This window comes from Ahaetulla prasina, chromosome 2, assembly GCF_028640845.1.
Source record: "Ahaetulla prasina isolate Xishuangbanna chromosome 2, ASM2864084v1, whole genome shotgun sequence".
NCBI lineage: Eukaryota > Metazoa > Chordata > Lepidosauria > Squamata > Colubridae > Ahaetulla > Ahaetulla prasina.
The window spans coordinates 165,433,100-165,454,287 of NC_080540.1; the positions used below are offsets into that span (position 1 = coordinate 165,433,100).

Consider the following 21,188-nt stretch of genomic DNA (forward strand, 5'->3'; position numbering starts at 1 on the left):
TCTGGCTCAAGGCCTCTGGGACTGACAACACCTCCTCTTAGTTTGCGTTCACTTGTTTTTTCCTTGGATTTGCCAGGTTGCTTCTGTATTAGTGCTGAAAAGGAGAGAGAGCATCAATACTACCTGGAACCTATTCCTTCTTGTGTTCTTCAGAAGAATTACCTGTTGGACTGTCCTCTCTGATCTTAGCAAAGTTCAACAACAAGGGTACCCTGGCTAGAGCTCAGCATCTGTTCTTTTAATAGCAGCGTGAAGGTTACTTAGGTGAGATGGGTGGTATAGAAATTTAATAAGTAAAATAAATAATGGGGAGGGGAAATGAGCTCCTGGTCAGAGCCTAAGCCTCCATCGTACTCTGATTGCCCCCATCTTTCTCCTCAGTCATGTGTTGTAATCTTCATCATGTGCCTACCAAACTGAGGAAACGGTCTCAAGTCATTGCTGAATAAATGTAGAATGAACGCAGGTTTTGGAATAAAAGCAGACGTTCTCCTCCAGCTCACCTTGGCTTCAAAAGGTGTAAAATGTGTAACACTTTGCCATCCATCTTCTTGGAGGTGAGATTAGGTGTGAGTGTGGCAAGAGATGTATTTTAAGGAGTTTTGAGAAACATGATGTGCACACTTCTGCCCCTTTGATCCTTTGCCAGCCTCTGTTCCCGCTGCCATTTCCCCCCTAAGCATTTGCTCTCTCTGTTAACACTTTGTTTCCTGAGATCTTTTCAGACCTTTCCCCTATTTTGGAAACTACTTCTCTCCAGGCTTCTAGCCAGAAGGAGGCTACTTTCACTACTTTCTTTGAGGGAGAAGAGAAGGCATATTTGCACAACTCTCTGTCAAGAGTATGTTGAAACAGCATCAAAGAGCTTTACTTTTATTTTACTAGCCCAGCTGTTCTTCCTTGCAATGCCCACTAAATAATGAGGGATTTTCTTGCTTGTTTGCTGGTTCCCATACATTTCTCTTTCAGTTATTCCCTCCCTGAAACGAGAAAGGTAGTTGCCCAATGGTTGCAAATAACATTTTCCTCTACAGGATCTAACATGTTCCACAGCCACAGTGGGTTCTTCCTTCTTTTCCTTAGGAGCCATTTTGTCCTTGTAGTTTTCCATGTGCTTCTCTTATTTCCCTTATTTGAACTATGAAAATAAATCCTCAGGTGGACTGTCGGAGGCAGATATGTGAACTAGCCCAAACCAAGACTTCATTTGGATTTGTTTGGGCTAGTTCACATATCTGCCTCCGACAGTCCACCTGAGGATTTATTTCCACAGTTCAAATAAGGGAAATAAGAGAAGCACATGGAAAACTACAAGGACAAAACAGCTCCTAAGGAAAAGAAGGAAGAACCCAGTGTGGCTGTGGAACATGTTAGATCCTGTAGAGGAAAATGTTATTTGCAACCATTGGGCAACTACCTTTCTCGTTTCAGGGAGGGAATAACTGAAAGAGAAATGTATGGGAACCAGCAAACAAGCAAGAAAATCCCTCATTATTTAGTGGGCATTGCAAGTCAAGCCAATCTATCTGATTTGCAGGGCCCTGTTGATGGATATTTTCCCCACTACCTTTGGTAAAAAGGGAGCAGAAGCATTGTCAGAGGGGGAAGCCATCTTGGGCTCATTCTCAAATCAGGGCAATGAGATTTGGTAGTGATTCAGCAGAGACACAGTGGAGGGATTGGCACTGGGGACAGCACAATGCTACCTCAGTGGGGAAATAGGCTACCCGAGGAACCATTTTCCATCTGAGGGCTGCTCAGGGTAATATTTGAGCGATAGGCTGCCTCAAAGTAAAATGCAGTTAGGACTTTTGCCATCCGGTGGCGTTGTGTAAACCAGTGGTCACCAACTGGTGGTCCGTGGACCACTTGTGGTCCGCAAAAAATTTTTGGTGGTCTGCAGAAAAATTATTTGCATTTTTTATATTGCACTAAATCAGGGGGCCTCAAACTACAGCCCCTGGGACAGATACATGCAATGAACATTTGCGTTGCTGCAGAGAGTCTCCCCCTTTGGGGTCTTTTTGTGTGGGTTGGAGGGGGGGGCACAAATTCCAACTTGGGGTCTGCTTCAGCCTCCTGGTGCAAGGCTTTGGGTGAAGGCTGGAGGGAAGTGCCATTGGTGGCGAAGAGCTGGAGGGCCTTGTTCCAGTGGGACTGCCTCATGGCCTGGAACTGGCTGACCATCTTAGCTCACTGAGCCTCCAGGTGCCAGTACCTGGCCTTGCACTCCCACAGGTCTTCCCTCTTCTTGGAAAGCCTATGCTCCTAGTCCTCAGTGAGATGCTTCTGCTGAACCTCCTTCTTGATCAGATCCAGTTTGAACTGAGACAGCTGTTTTGCCAACTCTTTCTCATGGTGGCTGCTTAGCTCCCACAACTGCTTCCTGTTGGGGTCCTAAGGAGCCCTGGCAGGCAGGTGAGGAATGGCTGGCAGGGGAGAGGTGAGTAGACACTGGTGAGGCACCCCTCGATGTGAGTGACATCAAGTTGTCCACACCCACCCAGTCACATGATCACCTAGCCACGCCTATCCAGCCCATCATTAGGCAAATCTTATTAGTGGTCCATGGGATTTAAAATTATGAATTTAGTGGTTCCTGAGTTGGTGACCCCTGGTGTAAACCATTCATGGTTCATTGTCTAGCAGGTTCGATGAGTTCTGCTAATGGCAATTTATTCAGTAAACAGCTTTTAAGAAAATCATACTTCGGCTTTTCCATACACATCCAGTCACTTAAACATATGCTTGTGTGCTTTCACACACAGTATATGTTCACACATGCATTCTTACATTTGATGCCCTTTATTTTTATAGGTAAAAATGTTGTATCATTAAGTGTTAAATTGTTCCCTATGACCATCATTTGTGTTGTAAATGTTGTACCCTGATGAAGGTATCTTTTGTTTTATATACACGGAGAGCGTATGCACCAAGACAAATTCCTTGTGTGTCCAATCACACTTGGCCAATAAATTCTATTCTATTCTGTTCTGTTCTGTTCTGTTCTGTTCTGTTCTGTTCTGTTCTATTCTATTCTATTCTAAACACAGTCAGAGATGTGCACAGAAGAATCATGATAGTCTGGCCAAACAGCAATGAACAGGCATATAGATTTAAATTGTATATAGAGATAATCAAAGATCCACACATTAACACATCAGCTCAACACATTTTCCCCGTCATCACACAGCAATTAACCATCAGTGAGATCAGGGCTGCCAAACTTCTGGCTTGTGGGCCAGTTGCATCACACTCGCCATGTCCACGCTTGGTTTAGCGAAGGGGGAAAAAAGTCCTGATACGTCACATGATGCCGCCGTGACAGTGTGAGTTTGACACCCCTGAGCTAGATCCAGTACAGGAAGTCCTCAACTTATAACAGTTCATTTAGTGATCGTTCAGAGTTACAATGGCACTGAAAAAAATGACATCACTTTTTCACAGTTATGAATTTTACAGCATTTCCATGGTCATGTGATCAAAATTCAGATACTTGACAACTGGTTCATCCATATGACGGTTGCACCTGGGGTCATGTGATCCCCTTTTGCAACCTTCTGACAAGCAAAGTCAATGGGGAAAGCAGATTCACTTAACAATCAGGTTACTTACTGATCAACTGCAGTGATTCACTTAACAACTGTGGTGGGAAAAGTAATTAAATGGGGCAAAACTCACTTAACAAATGTCTCACTTAACAATAGAAATGTTGGGCCCAGTTATCATCGTAAGTCGAGGACTACCTATGCAGTCATCTTTTTTTCAACTCCAAATCAGCTGTAGTTGAAAGTGAAAGAACACTTTCCAACCAACCAGCCACAGAAAGCCAAAGAAAGAAAGAAAGAAAGAAAAAGAAAGAAAAAAAGAAAGAACATACATACATACATACATACATACATACATACATCTATCTATATAAAAAGGCATCAGTTGTCTTCTAAACCAGATTCATCCATAGGATGATCTCGTATAAGCAGGTAAAACAGGAGGATCTGGCCAATCTACAGCCTTATCTCTCCAAAACATCTTCACCTACCAAGTTATCTCTAGATCAGAGAATCCAGTTGCATAATCGACCAACCCTGAGTTACACATCTTCATTGCATCACTCAGAATTCCTTCTCTTTCTGCATTCGATTTCTCCCCATTTCCATGCAACATTTAATCTTAAAAAAGGGGGTTCCCAAGATAGAATAATTTTTCAAACCTAGTTATTATAACAAATAATGTTAAGAGTGGATTAACTTACATGAGCATTATCTTTCTCCATTTCCTCTTTCATGAGTCAAGCGGGATTAAACAAAACTCATTCAAGGCAGGTGGGACTTATCACAAAATATGTGACCACCAAAAAAATATGATCTTGGTACCGAATGGAGAACCTAATTGGATTAACTCACTTAAATTTGAACTAGTTGTTAAATTAGACACACCAACTGTGGACAGCTATGGAAAGAATGGCAGAAGTATGGAAGGAAAACAGAAGGTGTTTTATTATTTATTATTAATAACTGGATAAATCATCAATTGCAAATGTTCTATCCAGGTAGGGTTGTTTCCAAAAAGAGATTCCCACCAAGATTGCCAAACAAAATGTACTATGTCTTGGGACGTTATGACAATTTTCTGAATTGTCATGCTGCTCTTTTGAGCCATGACTGATTTCCCTTTAGCAAGATGTGCCAATGGTAGCGTATTTCAGGGCAAAGTGGAAGTTTATGGAGTAAACTGAAGCTCTTTCCTGAAACTTGAAAGATGAAACATGTTGGTACAAGGGCAGGGAAACTTAAAAATGAATTACTGGCTAACTGCTTATTGCTCAATCACTAGCAATAGTGGAAAAACATGGGGCAATGAAAGGAAGAATATGCTTGGGAGAGCTATTTATCCCATATCACCCCAGTAGAAATATCCCTCAAAAGTAAACACAAGCAGAGAGAGACAGAAGGAAAAATTATCCTAGTCCTAAAACAAAATTGCCAGCATTATTGGGGCCCAGGCAAGTTCTCCATGGATAACCCTTCTTCCTTTTGTAATGTAGTATTCAGCCTTGATTTCCAGCAATTCGAGGTTCCCACCCAGACTCTTCTGACGCTTCCTCTAAGGGAAGATGTTGAGATTGTTTCCCCTATATCTCGTTTCATGAGTGAAACCTTAAATTGCTGGGCTACGCTGAAGTTAAACGACACAGCTTGTTGCAAAACAAAACTCAGTCACTTCTGCCTTTTTCAATTTTTTCTCTCTCGCAACCATGGCTTTGTTAGTTCTAACTCTCCAATCTCAAGTGCCACATAGCACTGGTATTTATTAAGGGAGTGCAGATTTGCATTCAGTTGTTGAAATGAAAGAGTAGTTAGTCTCATGTATTCTAACACATAAGAGCAGGGGTGTTAAACTTGCGGCCGGCTGGCCGGATGCATCACATGCTGGCCACGCCCACCGCTGGTTTAGCGAAGGGGGAAAATAGTGATACGTCATGTGATGACATGCCATTGCGACTTTGACCCCCCCTCACATAGAGTATATGTGTCGTGTCCCACTCCTCCGCTGGCGGCCGGATCAGGGAAATCCGAATCAGACGTGCCTCTGCAGCTCTGCCAAAGTCCTAGCAAAGTTCTCAAGGCAGGCAGGAGACCAGAAAGTGATTTCAGCAAGATAAGGTAGACTTTGCCTGACTCAGAGAATGCCAGAAAGCAGATCCTTTATATAGGCCATGGGGTGTGGCTCCATGACTCAGCACTTATCCCGGCCTGCCCCTCCCTTCCTTCTGTTGACGCCACTTATCAATTCTCCTGAAGCGAGGGTCACTCCAGTCTGCAGCTGTTGGTAATTGACCTTCCTCAGGCTCACATGCTGTGGGGGAGGGGGAGGGGTCTAGTTGCTCTGTTTGCCTGGGCATGGAGCCAGGGCTGGGGGCTGGAGGCGCTTCTTCTTCCTCAGCCTGTCTGGGCATGGAGCCAGGGCTGGGGCCGGGAGGCATGCTAGGACATTCCTCAGCGTTCGGAAGCAGATAAGAAGGCCCCGGCTGCGGGGAAAGCGGACGAGGCACAACAATATGTTACAAGTGGGAATCAAGATGTACTGTAACTTGAATCTGATCCTAAATGCAACTCATCCCAAAAGCATTGTGGAATTGATAGGACAGACAAGGAACGGCTGGTTGGGAAGGAATCCAGCTTTCCAAATAGGGATTCCTGCTGAGGTGTCAGGAAGCTGTGTGTTGCACGATACTATTACATCAGATAATATTCAGACACTGAGGTAATTTAAGTCTGCTTGTAGTTTGTTTAATAAACCCCAAATAAGCTCACCTAACACATTTAAGTCAAACCCAAAGAAAGCAGATTAGAGCTTTGTAAGATATGTGAAATGGGTCTCAAGTGTTTAGTGGAAAAAGAGGTCTGAACTAGAGGGAACTCTTGTAGAAATAAAATATAGAATATAGAATTGTAGTGTTAGAAGGGACTTTGGAGGTCTTCTAGTCCAGGGGTCTCCAACCTTGGTCCCTTTAAGACTTGTAGACTTCAACTCCCAGAGTTCCTCAGCCAGCTTTGCTGGTTGAGTTGAAGTCCGCAAGTCTTAAAGGGACCAAGGTTGGAGACTCCTGTTCTAGTCCAACCCCTGCTTAGGCAGGAAACCCTATACCAGTGTTGACCAACCTTTTCGGCAGTGAGTGTCGAAACAGGACCGCGGGCACTCACATGCACACCTGGCGGCTGATCTTCCAGTTTCCGGGATGTATATGCTCACCGGCCACCTGGTCTTCTGGTTTCTGGCCTGCATGTGTGCACGAAGACCAACTAGCCGGTGTGCATGTGGTTGCTGGAAACCAGAAGATCATCTCCCTGAGGTGTGCATGTGCACCGGGCAGCTACTCTTCCAGTTTCTGGTGCTCCCACGTGCGTGAATACCAGTTGGCTGGTCCTCCGGAACCCGAAAGAGCAACGGAAAACGGCTCACGTGCCCGGAGAGATGGCTCTGCATGCCATTTCCGGCACGCATGCCATAGGTTTGCCATCACGGCCCTATACCATTCCAGACAAATGGTTATCCAATCTCTTCTTAAAAACTTCCAGTGTTGGAGCATCCACAACTTCTTGAGGCAGGTTGTTCCACTGATTAATTGTTCTAACTGTCAGGAAATTTCTTAGTTCTAGGTTGTTTCTCTCCCTGATTAGTTTCCACTCATTGCTTCTTGTCCTGCCCTCAGGTGCTTTGGAGAATAGCTTGACTCGCTCTTCTTTGTGGCAGCCCCTGAGATATTGGAACACTGCTATCATGTTACCCCTAGTCCTTCTTTTCATTAGACATATCCAATTCCAGGAACTGTTCTTTATATGTTTTAGCCTCTAGTTGTTGCTCTTCTCTGCACTCTTTCTAGAGTTTCAACATCTTTTTTACATCAGGATGACCAAAACTGGTTGCAAATGAATTGGAAAAGCTGATTGCACAATACTTGTTGAGTGGGAATTTGTTTGAGGAAGTCATAGTCTAGGAAAATCTAATGAGAGAAAGTTATTGAGTTCACTTGCTGACAATAGATTAAGCATAGAATATTAAAATACTCCTAATTATTTTAAAAAGTATATTTTAATACTCTATTAATTCTTTTAACCTCTTTATTTTGTTCAGAGACTGACTGTATTAGTTCTTTAAGTATCTGTACACTTAAGTTATTATTTCATAATATTTATATTTGGATTATCACAAGATGTGAATATGAGTGTTTTCAGAACCACTCCAAAATCACAGCATAAAAAGGCCATCATGTGCACCGGTACAAATTTTCTCTTTATTTCAAACACTACAAAAGAAGAAAAAAAATCAGTCCATCCCCGGACAAGCAAATTATTCAGCAGCTAAAGCAGCCTAAATGAAAACGTGTGTTTTGTAGCCATCTTCCTTTTCTTCTCTTCCACCAATTGAGTCCATTTCAACTTTCCTCCCCATTCCCACATGAAAAGATCTGTGCATGATAGGAACCTACCTGTTTCCTCCAGCTATTTCTCAGCTAATTTATCACCTCCAGGCCTAGATTGTATGTCTGAGAGATCACCAGATAGGACAACAGGTAGCATTTAGCAGCTGTGCTCTATGACAGGGGTCTCCAACCTTGGTCCCTTTAAGACTTGTGGACTTCAATTCCCAGAGTCCCTCAGCCAGCAAAGCTCTATGACATGAAATTTTAATTTTTTGTTGGGCAGCGGATGGCACCCTTGGACTTGGGAAGAAATGGCTGTATTCCGCTTTTCTCTAGAATTGAAAAGCACAGTGACTTACATTGAAAAAACATGGTTGTTCGATAGATGATCCTTGACATTATCAAACTAATCAGGTGAACATACCCCTCACATTTCTCTCTTTTGGAGAAAGCAGTGTTACATGGATTAATAAAAAATAATCAAAAAAATCAAAGGTGGGGATTTTTTAAAAAAAACAAAAAACATTACTAAATCTATATTAGTATCATTCATCATACAGTACTTCTCCGTGCTCTTCTGTCCATGCAAATTAGTCTTGCTTTTCAGCACGTCTGTACACTGATTCAGACAATGGCTTTTGTTCTTTCAATGCTTCATCTCTTTGTTTTTCAAAATCTCAACATTTTCATCCATAAATGGCTTCCTTGATCCTTTTCTCAACCCCTTAATATATTTATTTTGTTATTTGATCCTCATTATTTCTCTCAGAATTAATGCAGGTAGTCCTCCACTAACAACAGTTTAGTGACCGTTCAAAGTTACAACAATACTGAAAAAAGTGACCGCTGACCATTTTTCACACTTACGACCATTGCAGCATCCCCACGGTCACGTGATCAAAATTCAGATGCTTGGCAACTGACTCATATTTATGACGGTTGCAGTGTCCCAGGGTCATGCGATCACCTTTTGCAACCTTCTGACAAGCAAAGTCAATGGGGAAGCCAGTTCCACTTAACAACCAAGTTACTCACTTGCAGGGATTTTCCTAACAACTGTGGCAAGATAGGTCATAAAATGGAGCAAAATTCACTTAACAAACTACTCACTTAGTAACAGAAATTTTGGGCTCAGTTGTGGTCATATGTCAAGAACTATTTGTATTCCTATAGTTGAATTAGTAGAATCAAAGCTTTACAAATGTTATACAGTAAATGCAAAATAATATTTTCCTCTACCATCTATTTAGTTGACCTTCCGTTTTCATTCTTCTCTTGCCTTGCTGCCCAGTAAGATTTTGAGTCTGCATAACAATATTTGTTTGTTTATTTGTTTATTTCCTGACTACATTATTTTTTATAAATAACTAAAGGTGGCAAAGATACCTAATAATCCTCCAGCCTCCTTTTTCCCCCACAACAGCAACTCTGTAAGGTGGGTTAGGCTGAGTTAGAGTGGCTGACCCAAAATCACCCAATCAACTTTCATGCTGAAGTGGGACTAGAACTCACTGTCTCCTGGTGTCTAGCCCAGTGTCGTAACCACTAAACCAAACTGTCTTTAACAATGCTACAAACTACCAACTCTCTTGAATGGGGAATCATTATGAAAATAGGATTTGAATACAAAAACTAATATTCTTTTGTGTTGGTTTTTCACTTTTACATTTATTACTACTTAAGAGCTTGCGGGTTTCCAAAGAATTATAGATCATGTGCATTGTATGCAAGGCACCTGGAAAGTATTGTAAGAAATAGATGTATCATCTTTTTTGTCTCTCGTTCCCTTATTTCCCTGCGTGACAAGGGAGGGCATCTGGTTGATGACTCAAAAGATCTAAATTCTTATGATTTTTCCCCCTCCTTTCAAAGCTTACCTCTGTTAGCATTTGCCCAAAGGCTTACGCTATTGATCTCTTTGCCTCTAGGCCCTGCTTCCTGAAAAAGGAAGAGATAACATTGGAGATTCTCAATCAGCCACGTTATGGTTGTTCCAAAGGCAAAGGTTTTCAAAAGTCAACTGGACTTCCTTAGTTTTTTCTTCGAAGAGATTTCGCTTCTCATCCAAGAAGCTTCTTCTCTTTTGACTGAATGGTGGGGAATGGCAGGATTTATGTTATTTGCAGTTATCTGGTCATTGGTACTCTTGAAGGTCAGTCATTAACTTTCTGACCATTTGGGGGCTTCTCTGGACCATCAGGGTCACCTGAATTGGAGTGCAAATAGGTGTGGAACCTTCTTGGGATTGCTGAAAGGGACTGTGTTGCAAACAGGTGTGGCTAATTTAGAGGCAGAAGATTGGCAAATATCTTGCAGTTTTGCTTATCCCTGAAACTAGTGTGGTTCTTACGAGATTAATAGGGTAGATGGAAAACCCCAGTCCTGAATTGAATTTCTAGGGTTATCAGTTGCCTCTTTCTAGGAGAGGAATAGCATTTGATTCAAGAGGTCTGCTCCATCTAGTGTTTTCACAATGGGGTCTCCTTGATGGAACAGGCAAAGGCTTAAATGGTTTCAGTTGGAGTGAGTAAATGGTTGATGCCAACCTGCTCTTTCTGTTGCATTATTATGGAGGACATTTTTCCCCCCTAGAATGAATTCCCTCCTCCCATGTGGGCATCAACCCAGTCATTTCGCAGCCTGAAATTTGGGCATTTTTAATAGACTTTTCCATGTGTAATGTGTCATTTGGCTCAAACAGTTAGATGCAGGTCAGATCCTGCCCAGTAGCTTTACAAGTTCTACAACAGTAAGAAAAACTCGTTGATATCCTTCCCCAAGCAACATTTGAGCATTCTCTGCCCATATGTAGTATGAACTATGTTTATAGTAAGAAGAAATCAACAAAGGAATTTACAGTGGCTATTATCCACCCCTTCTCACCCTTTGTCAAGTAACATTGAAGGATGAAGAGGGTAATTTTTATTTCCTGGTGACTGTGGTCTTTTCACTTTTCCTTTTCACGGGTTCTTTTATAGATGCCCAGGTTATTGGGGTCCAAAAACCCAGAGAGCCAATGATAACTTGGTGATAACTTAAGTATATAAAATGATGAAGAAAATAAAATAATGGAATCCTTCAAATGGAGAAAAACTCCTTTAAAACCTAGAGAGAGCAACAGCAAAAGTGATAACTTCTAGAATAGAATAGAATAGAATAGAATAGAATAGAATAGAATAGAATAGAATTTTTTTTATTGGCCAAGATTGATTGGACACACAAGGGATTTGTCTTGGTGCATACGCTCTCAGTGTACATAAAAGAAAAGATACCTTTTTTTTATTATTTGCATTTATATCCCGCCCTCCTCCGAAGACTCAGGGCGGTTTACACTATGTTAGCAATAGTCTTCATCCTATTTGTATATTTATATACAAAGTCAACTTATTGCCCCCAACAATCTGGGTCCTCATTTTACCTACCTTATAAAGGATGGAAGGCTGAGTCAACCTTGGGCGGTGGGACTAGAACCTGCAGTAATTGCAGGCAGCTGCTGTTAATTACAGACTGCCTTAGCAGTCTGAGCCACAGAGGCCCTTCATCAAGAATTCTAAGGTACAACACTTAATGATAGTCATATCATTATAGTCATATATTCCTATAGATAGTTCTATAGAAAAGGAATCCCAGATAAGGTTTTCAATACCAAGTCAGCCAGTAGTTGAACAAATTGTGGATAAGGCACCAGTCTAGAAAGCAGGAGATCATGAGTTCAAGTCCTGTTTTAGCCATGAAAGTCAGCTGAGTAACTTTGGGCCAGTCGCTGTTTCCCAGCTCAACTCGCCTCACAAGGGTTGTTGTTGTGGGAAAAATAGGAGGGGGAAGGAGTGTTGGGTATGTTTTCTGCCTGAAGTAATTTTGGGAAAATAATAAAGGTGGGATAGAAATAAATAAAAATAAATTTAAAAATTGCTGACAGGATTGCCTAAGCTCCCTCTCTCTTTGCTGTCTTCCTTGTGAAACTGACATTTAGACCTGCAGCAGAATGCTCCTTATAATAATAGGATCATAGAGGTTTGGGCATTTTGTACAAGTAGTCCTTGACTTACAACAGTTTGTTTAGGTACAACAGCAGTGGAAAAAAAATCTGTTTTTCACACTTATGACTATTGCAGCAGCCTCGTGGTCATGTAATGAAAAATTCAGATGTTTGGTAAGTGACCCATATTTATGACGGTTGCAGGGTCATGTGATCCCCTTTTGCCACATTCTGACAAAAAAAGGTCAACAGGGAAGCCAGATTCACTTAACAACAGTGTTACTAACTTAACAACTTGCAGTGATCCACTGTGGCAAGAAAGGTCATAAGATGAGGCAAAATTCACTTAAATGAATTAGCAACAGAAATTTGGAGCTCAATTGTTGTCGTAAGTCCTAAATACAACAAATGTAATTTTGCACCAAAAGGGACAAATGTAATCAAGCAAATGTAAACAATAAGAAACCAAATAGATTAGCATGCTGTAAATAACAAAGAAACATTTTGTATAAAGGTCTGAGCTAACTTTCTTACAGTGTGCTTGGTTTCAACAAGTGTGAGTTTCTTTGTTTCTGCAGAAATAAACGGCTGAAAGTACTCAACACAGTCCTTTTTTTTTTATTGAAAAAGTTTTAAAAAAACAAAAACATTTCCCCCCCTTTTTTTTCCCTCCTCCCTCCCAGAAAACCCCCTTCCCCCCTCCCTCCCCCCCCCCCCCCCCGGCTTCCCGGGTCAATCACAAGGTATTGTTATACATAAACCAAACACAGAGTAAATTTTTTCCCTTCTTCTTTACGCTTAAGAGCTCCTCTTGTCACCCTTTGCTCTTGTGGTTCCTCTGATGCTGGCAGCAATGAAGCCTCTTGGATCACCACACCTTCTTGGATCTCTTGAAGTTTTTCTATCACTTCTATTTCGACTTTCAAAACTGTGGAAAGAAAATCCTTTGCCTTTAAAACAGTGTCAATTCTATATCTCCTTCCTTGATAAAATACTTTCAGTCCAACTGGCACCTCCCATCTGAATTGAATCTGATGTTTTTTAAGTTCTTGTGTAAAAAAAACAAATTCCTTCCTATCTCTTAACATCTTGGAAGGAATCTCTTTCAGCACCTTCAACTCCTGTTCTCCAATTTTTAAAGTTGTCTGATATGAAACTTGCAGAATCTGATTTCTCATAGTTCTTTTCACAAAATAAACCACAATGTCCCGAGGAAGCTTTCTCTGTCTTGCGATCCAGGAATTAGCTCTATATATTTTATCGATTTGGTAAGCTACCTCTTGGGGTTCCACTTCAATAAATTCAGCCAATGCTTCTGATATAATTTTTCTTAAGTCCTCTCCTCGCTGTTCTTGTATACCACGGATTCTAAGAGCTCCTTCCATAAGTTTATATTGTAATATCACAACCTGATCTTCATTTTGATCCACTTTTTTCTGAACACCTTGCATTTTGTCTTCTAAATGCTTATTTGACTGAGAGATCTGTTGCATTTCTTCTTCCAATCCCTCAATTTTTTTACTCAATCCTTGAACAGCCATAAGAATATCTTCTCTTATTTTTGCATTAAAATTCTCCATCATCTCTTTTTGCCTATCTTCAGAAAGTTTTAATTGTTCTTTCAATATATCCTCAAGACTTGGTTCAGATCCCCTTCTTCCAGAAGGCTTTAAAGGTTTAGCTGCCATTCTGTCTTCAAAAGAATCAGGAATTTAAACATAAAAACTTTTCTTTACTCCTTTCAGTATAAGAGAACTCCGTTTGTAACAATCCACAAATAACGCTACTTTGTTGTACTAAAAAAAATCACTTTCACTTTCAGACGCCATTTTAAAAGTCAATTAATCAGAGACAAAGAGAAGTTTCAAATTTCAAATGGGGAGTCGGTATACTTGCCGTGTTGTTTCTACTTCAAAGATCGAACACTTGTGAAATTCCCGTCTGCTTAGAAAATCAATCAATTTAACAAGTCCTTTTGAGCAGAAGTGACTCCTACTCCTTATTCCTGAAAAAAAACAGGAGCACGTTTGAAGTTGGAGATAGTGAAGTTTGGTGGGACCATAAATCCAGAAAAATTCGCCCTTAAGAGCAAACCCCCTGGCTAGATCTACCACTCCCCCACAGCTCTGCATAAACCACCCTATGCCCGAGGGGTATGCTAAGGTCAGTGAACAGTGATTTATACTGTTTCACTGACTTTTACAATCTTCTAACGCGGAGTGCCCTGTTAGAGCACCCTACAGGAGCGGTGACGTCACTGGAAACCATCAACACATAGTCCTTAGTGGTACGATGTCTGCGTGGAGGGAAGTAAGCAGTGGGGTACCACAAGGTTCTGTCTTAGGCCTACTACTCTTCAATATCTTCATAAATGACTAGGATGAGGGAATAGAAGGGGAATTTACCAAATTTGCGGATAATACTAAGCTGGCAGGAATGGCCAACAGCCTAGAAGATAGGCTCAAGATCCAGATGGATTTTGACAGACTTGAACACTGGGCTCTATCTAACAAAATGAAATTCAATGTAGACAAAAGTAAAGCCTTACACTTAGGCTAGAAAAACCAAAAGTACACATACAGACTGGGTGAAACCAGGCTTAATAGCAGTAACTGTGAGAGGGATCTTGGAGTCTTAGTGGACAACCAGTGAAATATGAGCCAACAGTGAGCTAAAAAAGCCAATGCAATCCTAAATTGCATTAACAGAGGGATACAATCAAGATCAAGTGAAGTACTAATACCATTCTATAAAACCTTAGTAAGACCACACCAAGAATATTGCATCTAGTTTTTGTCACCATGCTATAAAAAAAATGTTGAGACTCTAGAAAAAGTGCAGAGAAGAGCAACCAAGATGATTACGGGACTGGAGGCTAAAGCATACAATGAATGGTTGCAGGAACTGGGCATAGCTAGTCTAGTGAAGAGAAGGACCAGGGGAGACATGATAGCAGTGTTCAAATATTTGAGGGGCTGCCACAGAGAGGAGGGGGTCAAACTATTTTCCAAAGCACCTGAAGGCCAGACAAAAAATAATGGATGGAAACTGAAGGAGAGATTCAACCTAGAAATAAAGATAAATTTTCTGACAGTGAGAGCAGTCAACTCTGTTAATCTGTAATCTGTTCATTGAGAATTGCCTTCCTTGGTCTAGTTTGACTTATTGGCCACTCTGTACTGGGAAAACAGAATCCAGCTGAGGCCCAGGCCAGCAAATCTAGGAAATCAAGGCAGGACCACGCCTGGCTTCAGAGTAGATCATTGAATGATACAAGGTTCTGGATTTTGGTATGGTGCATCTTGCAATTTTGCCAGTATCTTTCTCCCAAATGCTAGTATTTCAGATCGCTCTGAACCCAATGGCGAGAGTCATTGAAAATTAACACACAGACTTGACTGGGGGTGAAATCCAGCAGGTTCTGGAGAACCGGTAGCGGAAATTTTGAGAAGTCCAGAGAACTGGCAAATGCCACCTCTGACTGGCCCCAGAATGGGGTGGAAATGGAGATTTTGCAATATCCTTCCCCCAGGGATGGGGAGGGAATGGAATTTTGCAGTATCCTTCCCCTGGAGTGGGGTGGGAACGGAGATTTTGCAGTATCCTTCCCCTGCCACACCCACAGAACCAGTAGTAAAAAAGTTTGGATTTCACCACTGGGCTTGACCCTTAACTGATCTCCCCCTTCCTGATGGAAGTTGGGGACTGAGAGGCATAACATTCCTGGTTAATACCAGACCAATACACTTTATGTTAACCTAATCAATGGTGCCTTTACGTGAAGCAGCTATGGAAAACTTTTCTTACCTGAGGCGAGAATTGTAAATTTTTGAGAAAACTGCTAAAACAACCTGAAGCCCCACTGTCTAAGCGGTCCCATCCTGTTTTACCTGTCCAGCAAAGCAAGGGCATGGAGCAACTCTTTTTCTCCATCTCTCCTTCCCCACCCCTGGAATCGGACTATGGAGAAAAGGTAGTCCAAGTTTTCATTGGCTCCCTGAGGAAGAAATTAAAATTATTAAAAAGGAAAATATAGGAAGTCTATTATTGGTGAGAGAAGAATGTAATTTACAGCAATTTGTACAATCACTTCCTTCAGTTGGATCTCTTGCAGCCCAAGCTAAGTCTCACCAATAGATCTTTTTTATTATTATTTTTGTCTGTGTTTTAATCAAATCTCTGTCCATGTACTTGGTGTTTGGTCTTTCTGGACCATGAGGTACACCCATCCACAAGTATCCCAAGAAATTCCTTGAGGCCACTTCTGACAAGTTCATATGTGTGCCCCCTGCTTATTTCTGCTCCCAGGATTTTGTGTGTATGTGTGTGCACATGTACGTGGGTTTCCCTTTTCTCTCAGCTCTTCACTACACAAGTAGGAAAATTTTTAGACTTCAGAAACTCAGGCTGGGAAAACAGAACCCAGCTGAGGCTCAAGGCAACATCAACACAACCCCACCTGGCCTCTTGGCAACAAGCCCTTAAGGACTCAAAGGACAGCACTGTTTATTTTTCCCCGAATTCTACTCCAACTCCTGTTTGTCCACTATTTCTCTTAGTGAGTCCTACTGCTGAAGAACAGTAACGTTTCTATTTGCCTTGAGGTACTTCGGACTGTTTGAGTTTCCCAAACTAACACATACCACCTACCCACAAACACAGTAACGATTACTGTTGCACCTTGCTGGACTAGCTAGGAAGAAGTCTTAAAGGCACAGGGCTGGGCATTTTGCAGGCAGTCTGTCTTCTCACATACCTTTTTTCAGGAGTCAAATTCTGAAGGGTGGAATGCATAATTTAATAATAACAGTAATAATAGGCACAGGGGAAGTGCCTATTCGGCAGATTACATTTTCAGTATGTGGACAACATAGTGAGGGCAATGATGGGAAGGATCAATATTGCCCCATTTTCATCTCTCATACAATTCTACTCAAATGGGAATTGTATCTCCATTATTTAATTGTATTGGTAAATAATAGAACTGTTTGGGATGTCAGTCTCTCTTTTTTCTTTGAGAACCCTGAAATAACAGAAAGAGAAAGAAGGAACCTTTGTGCCTTATCAACTTCTGTTAGTGCTAGCAAGTGTCAGTCAGTCAGTCAATCAATCAGAATAGAGCTGGAAGGGACCTTGGAGGTCTTCTAACCCCCTGCTCAAGCAGGAGACCCTATATTGTTTCAGACAAGTGACTATTCAGTCTCCTTAAAAACCTCCAGAGAAGAAACTTCGGAAGGCAAGCTGTTCCACTGGTTAATTGTCCTCACTGTTAGGAAGTTTCTCCTTAATTCCAGGTTGCTTCTGTCTTTGATTAGTTTCCATCCATTGTTTCTGGTCCTGCCTTCTGGTGCTTTGGAAAAGAAGTTGACCCCCCTCCTCTTTGTGGCAGCCCCTGCCACAAAGTCAGATGACAAGGCAACAACTTCCAAGCCCCAGACCTAGGAAAATTCAGAGGTGAGCAGAGCAATGCTCCTCAGTGAGGTTTCTCATTAAGCAAAGGGCAAGGCATGTGCAATTGAGAGATTAACCCTTTCACTTTCTAGTGCCTCCATCTTGTAGATAATTCTTGACTACCTAATTTGGCACCCTGTGATTCTTAGAACATAATTGGATTACTCTATGGTTCATTGTGCTGTGCTCAGCTTTCTTGAGGCAAGCTCTCTTGCTAGGCATTTGACTTCAACTGCTTATCTGCCTAAAACTGCAACAAATCTGTCAGCTTTAAATATTTGTTTGTGCGCATTGGCAACATGTGCAATACAAGGTGTGTCTTCTGCCCAAACTCTTCTAGGCAACAGAATGTTTTCAGTGCTGGTTCTAACACAGACAAAGACATTTATGGATGCAATGCAGCAGGAAATCTGATGGATGAAGTTGTCATAGCAACTTTTTTAATTTGCAGGTGTCATCCATTTCCGAATCAGCTGGATAGATGACTGTGTTCCACTCTGTTAATTTCACCTGTTGCATTGGCTGTGCTCCTGAAGCTGCTTTATAAGGCTGCAGGCCACGGTGGGAATTGAGCCACCTGCTCCGATAATTAATGGGGGGAAAATTCCAAAAACAAAAACCTCAACCCTATGAAATGTATAGTGCCTGTTTGTTTCATTTCGCAATATCTTCTGGGTTGTATGGGTGGAGTCTTTCTTGTGCTGCTACAGGCTAAAAGCATTAATATGCCTCTCCTTCTGCTACGGTGTAGTATGCATCTCCCTAACAGATTGCTCGGCTGCTGATCCACCCAGTGCTTGTTAATAACGTGCCTTCCTCTTTCACCGTAAGTGACAATCTCTGAGAGTTGTAACAGTGATTGTGCAGGTGGATTTAAAAAACCCCCGATAAGAATCGCTGCCCAGGATGTGGGCAAGGAGACCCTTCAGCATTTTTGGCATCAGAGTCAGGTAGGCAAAAGGTGGACGACAGATAGACATGTTTTATGTTGGAGAAGTCCCAGTTTCATCATCTGTTGTTGTTTTTCCCCCCACTCTGCGTATTCTTTTAGCTTCTTTTTTTATGGGATCACATGGGGAAAACCCTTAGGGGGAGTCTAACTGGTAACATCCTATCAAGGACAATAAAGGGGCTACTTTGGAAATGTTGGGAGGCAAGAAAGAAAGATTGGGATAATTAACTTGATTTTAGCAGGGTGTTTGAAGGAAGTAGTAGTACTTACTCAACTCCATTTTGTAGAAGACCGCTAAGGAATAACGGAACACCTTTCGTTTCAGAAAATATACAAACACTATCAAAAAAGTTGAAAATTCTTCCCAACTAATGATTCAAGTCAGTTTCACGTAGGAAATAGTACAGGATGATTTGTGTTTCAGAAAGGAACTGCACAAGATCAGGTTGCAGCAGAAAGAATCTCAAAGATTTATGTTCCAGAGATCTAGTTTGGATAGGAAATTAGATAAGGACTGTATTGCATCTTTACATACGTACATTAATGAATACATTTTTAGATAATTGATAATTTGAGAAAGATACACACCCATACGGAATCGGAACAATTTTAATATCTCCTACAGGAATGGATCCTAAAGGCAGCGAATTAGATGTTTCATTTAATGGTGTAACCAGAGTATAAACCATACTGGTATTACTATACAACTTCAGTAGAGTTTTTAATAACATTGCACACTTATCCATAATATCAACATATCATAAACATTTATATTCAGTGTCCAGTGCCATCATATTCTTAATAGCTAAGTTAAAAAACAGGGGTTTTTTTGAACCCTGGCGTTTTTTCCTTTTTGCTTATCACATTGAAGTATCTCATTGTGCACTTTTTCATTGTTTATTTTATTGTTCTATTGTCTTACACATTTCTGTTTACAGTCTTTTCATTTCTTCCTTTTGCTGTTGGAGGCAAATAAATTCAACAAATAAATCTATCACCGGTGTCACAATGTAACTTCATAGGTTAAGAGACAAATCCGTTTGTAATAACTCTAGTCACTAGGAAAAATAACAAATTGAAATCCAGTGAGCAAAAGGTAATGGAAACCTGTTCTCTCCTAGAAAACCCTTCTTAAATTAAATCTACACTTTATAAATCCAGACTGAAATTCAGTCAAAGGCATTTTCAGCATCCAGTGAATATAGAACAGCTAATTCCAGTTTATGTACCACATTATCCAGTATATCATTCATCAGGTCAGATGATTGTACTTTTAAAAAAGCCAGACTGAAATAAATAGATTTATACACGATATTACTTTTAATAGCCTCCTGGCTAAAATCATAATATTTTTAAAATGTTGATTTATAACTAGCACACCTAATAGAGTCTTTCTCAAGCATTGATATTAACTGTTAGAACAGAATAGAATAGAATTTTATTGGCCAAGTGTGATTGGACACACAAGGAATTTGTCTTGGTGCATATGCTCTCAGTGTACATAAAAGAAAAGATACGTTCATCAAGGTACAACATTTACAACACAATTGATGATCAATATATCAATATAAATCATAAGGATTGCCAGCAACAAGTTATAGTCATACAGTCATAAGTGGAAAGAGATTGGTGATGGGAACTATGAAACGATTAATAGTAGTGCAGATTCAGTAAATAGTCTGACAGTGTTGAGGGAATTATTTGTTTAGCAGAGTGATGGCCTTCGGGGAAAAACTGTTCTTGTGTCTAGTTGTTCTGGTGTGCAGTGCTCTATAGCGTCGTTTTGAGGGTAGGAGTTGAAACAGTTTATGTCCAGGATGCGAGGGATCTGCAAATATTTTCACGGCCCTCTTCTTAGCTAAACCTTGTAAAATGATAAAAAATATAGAAAGATTAAATTATTGATTATCGACTCAAATTATATTTTCTCTGTAACTCCTAAGAGAAAAGAGAAAATAGCTTCAAAACTCACATCATAACAATGACTATTGCAGTGTAGGAAAAAAACACAAAGCCTGTGAAAATCACAAGGAGCAGAGAGTTTGTAAATCTTTTGATCTCTGAGAGTCTTTAACTTTCTTATTCCTTGCAAGTATACTGTCTGAATGAAAACCATCCCTTAGATAAAGCATTGTAAAGGAAGATTTGGATAAATCATAATTTTACATCCATGATATTTGCAATAGTGGTAAATATGTATAGCTCAGGTGTAGGATGAGGGTGAAGGTTCATTCTCCAAGCTTGAGGTTGGTTTCCAACCATTTCATTATCAGGCTAGTGTTGAAAGAAATGTCCATCTGGGTTCAGTTCCAAATGGAGAGAAAGACACTGGAAACATGGAGGCTGTTTGGAAAGATGGTTTAATGGTGGACAGGACCACATGGTTTTTTTGGGTCCTGGGCAAATGAGCACATGGAAGAGAGAAAGAGATTTATACCCTCTCTTGGGCCCCGCCTTGGAGCTTCCTGTTCCTGCATAAGAGCAGGTATACATATTGGTTGTCAGACTCTCATGGGACTATGCAGGGGTAACTTTGTAGGTTGTCTTGTCCCAAGGTTGGTTGAAACTTGCTAGGTGATGATGTAATGTAGAGGGTGGTGTTCTGAAAGGGTGTTGGGCAATTCCTATTATGGCTTAATGGCTTTGTCCTGTTTAGGATCTTGAATAAGGGCTAATCCTATCATGTCCTGAGGATGAAGGTTTTTTGTTTTGTAGATCAGCTGGCCCAGCCTTTTTTGTAAATAGGTTGGCACCAGTCTTTCTGGGGCTATTAACAAAGGTGGGGGCTGCTTTCCAAGAGCATGTTTCTTCTATTCTCATCCAAGGAGGTATAATATTCTGCCTTTTTAATATTTCCTAGAATATTTTATTCTTCTATGAGA

The 21,188-nt window shown here is 40.9% G+C and overlaps 1 protein-coding gene across 6 annotated transcripts in view; it reads left to right on the forward strand.

Annotated features, from left to right (window-relative positions):
- The window catches only part of B4GALNT1 (beta-1,4-N-acetyl-galactosaminyltransferase 1), a 68,463-nt gene that overhangs the window by 6,139 nt on the left and 41,136 nt on the right, over nucleotides 1-21,188 (forward strand). The window contains exon 1 of one of the 6 annotated variants that reach the window (XM_058168171.1): nucleotides 18,178-18,304. The exons of the other annotated variants lie outside the window; for them this stretch is intronic. Coding sequence (XP_058024154.1) covers nucleotides 18,261-18,304 — 44 coding nt within the window. The 5' untranslated portion in view covers nucleotides 18,178-18,260. Of the gene's footprint in view, nucleotides 1-18,177; nucleotides 18,305-21,188 lie in introns of those variants that run through there. 6 annotated transcript variants of the gene reach the window in all.